Source organism: Otolemur garnettii, unplaced genomic scaffold (assembly GCF_000181295.1).
Source record: "Otolemur garnettii isolate 467f Iridium unplaced genomic scaffold, OtoGar3 scaffold00114, whole genome shotgun sequence".
In the NCBI taxonomy this organism is placed as follows: domain Eukaryota; kingdom Metazoa; phylum Chordata; class Mammalia; order Primates; family Galagidae; genus Otolemur; species Otolemur garnettii.
Window position 1 is genome coordinate 2,966,097 of NW_003852509.1, and position 9,517 is coordinate 2,975,613.

General features: G+C 41.5%; 1 protein-coding gene across 1 annotated transcript in view; it reads left to right on the top strand.

The window, feature by feature from the left end:
- The window catches only part of CSMD1 (CUB and Sushi multiple domains 1), a 1,810,668-nt gene that overhangs the window by 1,258,229 nt on the left and 542,922 nt on the right, over positions 1-9,517 (top strand). The window contains exon 9 of the mRNA XM_023517585.1: positions 6,468-6,592. Within this exon, the coding sequence (XP_023373353.1) occupies positions 6,468-6,592 (125 nt within the window). The remainder of the gene's footprint in view (positions 1-6,467; positions 6,593-9,517) is intronic.

The following is a 9,517-nucleotide window of genomic DNA, read 5'->3' on the forward strand; positions in this document are numbered from 1 at the left end:
CTGCCTCTGGACACAGGCTGGGAAGTGAGAATGGGCCCTGCACTGCCTCTGGACACAGGGCTGGGAAGTGAGAATGGGCCCTGCACTGCCTCTGGACACAGGGCTGGGAAGTGAGAATGGGCCCTGCACTGCCTCTGGCTTTCGAACACAGGGCTGGGAAGTGAGAATGGGCCCTGCACTGCCTCTGGCTTTCGAACACAGGGCTGGGAGGTATTTCTTCCTTGTCCCCTAACCCAACTTGTTTCTTGGTCCAAGGACTTGTTTCTTGGTCCAGGGAAGAGCAGGAATTATGTCTGCACAGCCTCTGGCCACCTGGGTTCTGATCCTGCTCTTCCCCAGGGCTCCTGCTGAGAGTTCTCTCTGCTTTGTTTTGTTTTGATTTCTTAGAGTGGAGAATGACAAATGTGGACAGGTGCACAACCCTTAGACGTGTCGTGTGATTTACCCCAGAGGACCCCCGTGAATTTAGAAACTAAGTAGTAGTAACTTGTGCTGTGTGAGGCCAAAGGCCCTCGGGGTATAAGTAAAGCACAAGGAGGGAAGAAGAGCTGCGAGTGCTTGCAGGTACACACATGCCACACACAAAAGGGCACACACGCCACACATGCCACACACAAAGGGGCACACACACCACACACGCCATACACACAGGGGCACACATGCCACACATGCCACACACGCCACACACGCCACACATGCCACACACAAAGGGGCACACACGCCACACACACCATACACACAGGGGCACACACGCCACACACACCATACACGCAGGGGCACACACGCCACACATGCCACACACAAAGGGGCACACACGCCACACACGCCATACACGCAGGGGCACACACGCCACACATGCCACACATGCCACACACAAAGGGGCACACACATGCCACACACGCCACACACACCTCACACACACCACACACGCCACACACAAAGGGGCACACATGCCACACACGCCACACACCACACACGCCACACACGCCGCACACAAAGGGACATACCCCACACGCCACACACACCACACATGCCCCACACAAAGGGGCACACATGCCACACACACCGCACACCACACATGCCACACATGCCACACATGCCACACACAAAGGGGCACACACGCTCTTCAACACTTCACTTTTCATCTGGCAGCATACAATGTGGTCCCCTCAGAAAAATAGTTTAATGTAAGCACCACCTCTAAATCTCTGAGTGACGACACTACCGCCCTGTGTCATCTACCTCCCTTTTAGGAGGACAAATATGGCATATCTCGGCCTGAACTTTGTGCTGAAGAAAAGTTTTCCTTGAGTGTTTGTGTTTTCTGCTGCTTGAAACTAAAAATAATATAATCTAATGTATTTCTTCTTTTTGCTGGAGATGCAAAATGCTTAAGTGCTCACCTTCGGAGCCTGAAAATAGTATCTTTCCAAACTTGGTTCTTTTACACAGGAGCACGTATCTATCTTTCTGTATCTATCAATAAATTTATCTCTTTTTGCGTCAGCCAATGTGGGTTGAGAAGAGACGTAGGACCCCTCTGTTGGGGCAGTCAGGTGGACGAGTGAAATCTCCGCTAAGCAGTGGACATTTAGACATCACAGCTAAGTGAACCCTTATTCCATTTTGGGCTCTAAGCTTTGAGTCACTTTAGATTTTTTTCCAAAAATAGTTATGGTACCAATGTTAAATAAATCCACAAAGTGCTCTCTAGGTCAACCGTATTTAGAAACAGTCTATTCACTCAGCCTTCTCACACTGTGGCAGGCACAGTGAATTAGCAAGTGGTAAATGAAATGTCCTTTGAAATCAAAAGTTGAGTCATAAGCTTTTCAGAAGTGCTAAGCAGTAAAGAAATAAAAATGTATTTTTTCCTACTGTATTCTATTTTTAAAAATACATTATGATGCTTTCACTGTATAAACTGAATTTTGCCATTTGGGTATTTATTATCAACACACAGTATATCTTGATCTTATACAGAATCAGTTCTCTGTTATTTCTTAAACTCACCAGCTGCTACCATTTGTCTCAGTTTCACTACGTAATTAATTTAAGGTGCTGTAAATTTACTTGACAATAGATGAGCATTAAAAACTATTGTTTTCTGGAATTTTCCTCCAAGTACTTTTCAGAGAACCAAATTAGATGATCTAATATTATATCTCATATCTATATTACTTCCAATATAGTAATCATAAATCAGTGCAAACTTAGTTTATTACGTATTTGAAGTTGAAAGCATGCACGGCTTTTAAATGGAACTGATTCATGTGCTAGATAAAGCCAGAGCAAAAGATTGAATTAGTGAATTAGAATTTGGGGCATATTTAGTTTCAGCCTCATCTTGATTCATTACGGAGCGGAGACGACCCATCTCTGCTGATGGGAAAGAGCTTCCCCACAGTGGCTCTGCCTGCCAGCTTGCCATCAAAGGACAAGGATGCCTCTGTTAATAATTTTAATGCTTTGAAATTAGAGAAGCTTCAATATTTTATCGTTGGCTATTTCCGATCATTTGCGAAAAGGCTTTATGACAGTAATTATGGAATGAGTTGTATCGTGTACTCTAAATGTGCTGGAGATGAATGTCCACAGAACCCAGGCAGCGATTTCTGGACTAGAGAGTGATGCCAGATGATGACCATAAAACATTAGGAAGAGTAGACTTTTTCAGTGGTTTTGTATAGAAGGCTGAGGCATAAGGCCAGGGAGGGGTAGGTGCCCTGGGATGTATGTGCACCTGCACAATGAGGGAGAATTCAGAGACAGTCTAATATTAACATCTCAAAAGTTCTTTTTTAAATTAAATTATCAAGTAATAAAACCAGAAGGAATACAGTTACTAGAATATAGAAACAAAAAATTACTTATCGTGATATTACCACTCAGAAAGTATTTTGTGCCTATTTTTCCTGAGTTATAGATTTAGACATAGAAATAGAGATCACTGGTATCTGATTTAATTCCAAATCATGCTTGCTTTCTTCTATATCGCTACATATTGTTAGATTCACACTTTATATTGTAACGTCTGTTCTTTCGAGTATATCTGACGCAATTTCATCCAGCGTGGTCCTTGTGTTAGATGCTTTCTTGCCTTCCAGAGACTATCGCTGGCCATAATTTTCTGATATTTTGGATAGTAAACACATATTTCCCGAAATGAGATCTATTAGTCATAGAGCAGTGATGTTACTAAGTTGCTTTTTTAAATGTGTATAAAAATATTATATATTTACGGTGTACATGATATTTTAAAGTGTGGCTACATTGTGGAATGGGCAAATCAAGCTAATTAATATAGCTGTTGGCACATACACCCAAGATTAATTTTGTGCAACATGTAACAGTAAGTGTATGAATTATGACCTCCACATGGTACCATTCGTCTCCTGAACTTGCTCCTTTTGCCTGAAGTCTGTGAGCTTTGACCGACATCTCCCCGTCCCCCTTCTCTTCCCTCTGTCGCCTGGTAACTGTCCTTCTACACGTTGCTCCTCTGGGTCACAGAGATGTTGGATCCTATATATAATCAGATCATTCATTTGACTTTCTGCGCTTGCTGTATTTCACTTAGTGTAACATCCTCCAGATTCAACCATGTTGCTGCAGGGGACAGTGTCTCCCTTGTCTGTGAGGCTGAATAGTGTTCCAGTGTGTATCTAGCCACGTTCTCTCCATTCCCTCACCCACGGGTGGACACGTAGGTTGATCGCCTATGTTGGCTATCATGACTAATGCTGCAATGGCCACGGGAGGCTACTTATCCCTGTGTCATTCTGACTCCCTTTCCTTCAGATCTGCAATCAGAAGTGGAATCGCAGGGTCCTGGAGTAGTTCTCTTTTTAATTTGTTGAGGAGCCACCGTACCGTTTTTCATCAAGGCTGCACTAATTTGCATTTCTGCCCACAGTGCACAGGGCTGCCTGTGTCTCTGCGTCCTCAGTGACACTTGCTGTCATTTGTCTTTGGATATCAGCTGTCTGCACAGGTGTGGGGTTCTGATGCATCATGGGTTCAGTTGTACTTCCCTGATGACTGGTGTTGTTGAGCCCCTTTCCATAATACCCGTTGGTCATTTTATGTTTTCTGTTCAGAATTGGGTATCAGGTCCTTGGCCCATTTCTTACAGGGGTCACTTTTTTTCTTTTAGCTGTTTGAGTTCCTTGTACGTTTAGACACTAACCTCTTCTCAGATGTGTCATTTGCAGATGTGTTCGCCCATTCTTAGGTCACCTCTTCACTCTGTTGATGGCTGCTTCTAAGGTGCATGACATTTTTAGTTTGATGCTATCTTAGTTCCCTTTTTATTTTTTGGTTTTTGTTGACTGTGCTTTTGAGGTTTATCAAAACAGAATACAGCTCACTAGGAATACCTAACGGAATATTGGTTGACTGCTGGAGGAAGTGTATGAAAAAGAAGCTCTGTTGGAGTAGAGTGTGGGCCACAACTCACGAGTGACGGGCCGCTGTAGTTGAAGTACAGCCAGTGCTAAGTGGGGGCAACAATTTCACTGTCCTTTCTTTCTGTTTTGCAAGTCCTGGCATATTATTCTAGATGTTAGTGCCTCGGTGAAGAGAATCATAAAATTGTTGACCTACTCTCAAATTGCAAGTCTCCCGACCCCATTATCAATCATACAATTCTGTTTATTTCTCTCGTAGGCACTGATGACCTCCTCTCACTTTCTTTCTATCTGATCTGATTGTCTGGGTTCTTTTCTTCTTAGCTATCATGTTGTCTCCCTGAGATTGGGGCTTGGTCTGTCTAATCCACTTCTTCCTCTCTGCTGCCTAGAATAGAATGTAACCCACAGCAGCTTCTCAATAAAAACATATCAAAAGAGTGATGAAAATTATGAACACTGAAATTTAAGTAAATAAGACTAGAGATTGGGACCTGCAGTACAGAATACAAGAATATAATGATTATTTTTACAACAAAATTCCGACATTTATTTATTCATTTATTCAGTGTGGCTCAGAGATTTAAACAAAGATCAAAGAGCAGAAATTATGGAGGAATATGTTTATAAATTATAGCTGTCTCACATAACTTGTGACATATTAAAAACTTGAAACTGGCTATGAGAATTATGCAAAATAACTTGATGATGGCTGTGAGAATTATGTCTGAATTTTGGATTTTATACATGTCATCTTTAAAAATAGCATATATTATGTGCTTATGATACAGTGTTTTTCAAAATTGGCTCCATAGAACTCTACTTGTCCTGGATTCTTGGTGTAAAAAGATAAATAAGTATGGAAAATTCTAAGTATTTTGCATTTCCTAAAACAGGCAAAATAAATTTCTGCAGGTTAAATTTTATTAAGTTGAGCAGTCCCTTTAGAAAGAAAAGTTGTTTAATTTTGTTTAACCTAGAATTTTCCAAATTGGTTTGACTCAGCTTTGATGATTTTTATAGACGTGTATGACAAGCTGCAGAGAGAGAGTTACAGAGATGAGGGAGATGGCGTCACATTATTCCAAGAATATTGACTTCAGTATTGTAGCTAAGAATTTTTTTAAAGAAAGGAGAGCATCTGTTTATTTTCTGGTGTCTTTTCTGTAAGATTAACTTTATCCATCCATGTAGATGACTGTGCATCTATTTCTTCAAAGTCTCTCACTCTGATAGCCTCAGCATCAACCTTTTGGTTATTCAGACTAAAAGCACAAGTAGAATTTCCTCATGTAACAATAATCTTGTCAGATAGTAAAATAATCCAACACTCCAGTCAATGTCAGCTGCAGGCTTGGAAGGAGCTGGTGTGCTCACACGTGCTGTGTGCCCCTGACACCTCTGTCCGCACCTGCCCCATCACCTGCCTCTGACAACCTTTAAACCTTCACAACCTTAACGCTTCATGTTTGCAGATGCAGCTCTGGAACCAAAGCAGTTTTTCATCTAACTCCAGCCTGGATGGGTAGCTTTTTCTAAAACCCATGATTCTTTTCCCATAAGAAATATTTCTAAAATATAATATCACTGGCTTCCTTTTAAATATAATTAATGTTTGTGATAGTAACATAGATTCTTTACTGAGACATTTTCTTAACTCGGATTTTTTTCTGTTCTTATTCTTATATTTATGCACATAAAATGACATTCAACTTTGTTTTCTTTGGGGGTGGAAAACTCTTTCCCATTTTGTTATGTAACTCACAGCACTGAGGTCACCGTCACTATTTTCCCTACTTTAGAGGTGACAAGTTAAGGTCCCCATATTTGTTTAGCAAGAAGGTGGCAGGACAGAAATCCGAACCCAGGGCTTTGATTTTATAACATTTCCTAAACCCTAAGGTTGCCTCTATAAATAGCATCGAACGGCTTGCTCAAGGTTTTACATTGTTTGTGCCATGTAACATCATAGCAGCAGCTACTTGGTTTATTTTATTTCCTTTTCAGAACACCTTCTGTGAATAATTTGGGTTGTTTTCTCATTTTGTAACTGCTTAGGGTTGGTGCAAACGTTCAGTTCTCCTGTGAAGACAATTATGTGCTCCAGGGATCCAAGAGCATCACCTGTCAGAGAGTAACAGAGACGCTCGCTGCTTGGAGTGACCACCGGCCCATCTGCAGAGGTGAGGTACCTGCGTGGGGACAGCCGAGGTCCTCTCTTTCTTCATGAGTCAACTTTTTTTTTTATCAATATGTAATTTATATGTAAAGCATTTTCTACAAACAGAAATGAACTTGGGAACAATGCATGTTTTCATAGGGATGTGGAAAATATAGAAATATTTCCTTGAAATGGTTAGGAGGAACATATTTCTAAGGATATTTGTGTAGTTTACATTACAGGACAGCTATGAGAAAATCTAGTAATTCAAACTCACATAAACCCATATTCAATAAAAGTTAGCATCCATCTGCATATAAATATGCACAGAGTATGTATATGTAGGACTATATGTTACAGAACCAGATCCTGTGGAAAGTTCTAGATGTCCCTCTAAAAACCTAAAAATTCTCACCTTCCAAAGTCAATGAGTTTGAATTTTTAGGCTTGAATATATGAGTGATAATGGGAGTTGGTAACATGATTTCAAATCATCATTTTATTAACAAATTATTTTAATGTAACCTCTGACATAGTTATCAGAGAAAAACAATCATCATTATCATCTTCAAAGAAAATATTAATTATGAAGCTATCAGAGGTTGAAGTATTTGTCACTTCTATGAAATATGTGGGCAATCAGTATGGTTCTGGTAAGATAGAAAATTTAATAAAATTAAAAGAAAAGCTAGGTCTTTGAGTTTCATTTTTTTATTTAAAATAATAAGTACTTTATATTTAAAATGTTTTTTTAAATTATATAGTTTTTAAAAACTATTGAAAATAATAAAGTTTATATTTAAAATAGTTTTTATTGAAGATAATAAATAGTAGTTGTGAAGAAAATAAAGGCACTAGTTTGATGAAGACATAAAGAGGAAAGTTTGATATATAAGAATATCTTATCTCTCCTTACAGTCTTTTTAATTTTAAACATTTTGGTTATTTGAAAAGCATTTTTAATTTTAAAAAGGCGTAGTGCAAGATATACAGTGTCAGTTACACCCTGTGGAAGGAAGTTGTTGCCGAAATATATGGCCAAGGGCATCGAGGCTAAAGCTGCTTGACCGCAGTGCTGACAACACTCGCCCACTCGGTGCTTGTTACAGGTGGGGGATGCAGCTTTAACGTGTCCATCCCGACACTGAGTCAGAGCGGGCCCATGGCCATCACACAGGAGGCTGTGTCCTCTCAGGGGGCACAGAGAAAAGCATGTGCCGGGCCGCGCTCTTCTGCTTTTTGTCAGTAGACCACTTGTCCCATTTTCTTTTTTGATTTTTATTTCAGAACATTAGGGGGTATAGAGGTCTTATTTTACAAACTTTGTTTCTGTACAGATCAAGTCAAAGGTATACACATGAGTGAGATTAGTAAGCTCTTGAAGAAACTGTACCAAATTCACGTTCCTGCCAGTGGTGGGGGTGCACAGCTTTCCCAGTTATAAATGGGGACTGAGTCACAAGGACTGTTTCTCCCCTAGAGGAAAAAATCCTTTTCTTCTTTAAAAATTGTTCTACTCTTGTATAGAAGAAAGAGACTTCCAAAAACTTCAAATTAGACAAAGAGTAAATATGCAAACTTTCAGTTTGTTCCTTAAATTGATATTTTATGATAACATAAAGGAAATATTTGTACGTATATGTGTATCTCTGTATACATGTAATTTGACCTGTATCAATAGGTATTAATCTGGATCATGTTCCTCCTTTGCTCTGAATTTCCTCTTAGACGAAAGCATTTTCTTAGTACTGTCTACTTCATCACCTGGCTTGTATCCAAACTCTGAGGGCTGCGGTGGAGAGGTTGTCCCCCCCCCCCACAAGTAATTAAGGAGGAGGAGTCTTTTGGACTTCCTGCTCTTACAGAGTCCTGTCCCCCGAGAACGCCTCTCCCGCAGGGTCCTGTTTGCTGTGTTGTGTGATTTTTCCTGAAAGCTGCCCCCAGTCACGCACGTCCTACCTGTCTTGTCCAAGTTCATCGCCTCCTCTTGGCTCCTGCGGGCCAGTGGTTCCCTTGTTGAGTTTCAACTAGATGCACCGTGGCTGTCACTGAGTGCTTCTTTAGTTCTTATTACGTTTATGACTTTTAACTTTTTTCAATAATGATTTCCAGAACCTGGGAATAATTCTTAAGAAAGTGTTTCCATAGAGAATGTATTTTACTCTAATATTCAGTTAGACAAAAGCCGCACCCACACACATTTCTGAGATCCTCTTTCTGTTTCCTGGGCTCCCACTGAGAGGCCACAGGGACAGTGGGCTTCAGCTTTCTAGAGACCTCTGGGTTGGCCGAGAAGGTCAGAACCCTTGCAGAAAAACCCTTGCCTTCTTGAAAATACCTTGTCTGTGGCTGCAAACTCACGTTCTGACGTTCGATCATTCTGAGGTTCCAGCAAAACGCTATTTAGTCACACACTCAGCCTTTTTCTGTGTCACACTTGTAGGAGTCATTTCCAAATGTGGGCGTCTTTTGCCATCTGGAGAGGCTGCGAAGTTTCAAAACCATCCAGGCTGGCGGCTTCGGCTTAATGGTCACCTTGTCAGATTTGAAGCAGAGCTGCAGTACGTGGCCCAGCACCCCCCTCACTGCTTACCTGAACAGTCACATAAGGTGCTGCCTCCCACTGTGGCTGGACCACTCCTGGAAGCTTCTGCCACGTCTTTGGTTTCTAACCACATCTTCCTCCCCGCCTTGGAGCCCTATCTATGGTGTCTTTAAAATACAGGTTTCTGCTAGTGGCCTGTGGAATGCAGCCGGCCCTCTGCTAGGGGTCTGTGGGATGCAGTCGGCCCTCTGCTAGGGGTCTGTGGGATGCAGCCAGCCCTCTGCTGGGGGTCTGTGGGATGCTGCCGGCCCTCTCTGTCATGCTCCTCATGTGCTAGTGGTCTGTGGGATGCAGCCAGGCCCTCTGCTAGGGGTCTGTGGGATGCAGCCGGCCCTCTGCTAG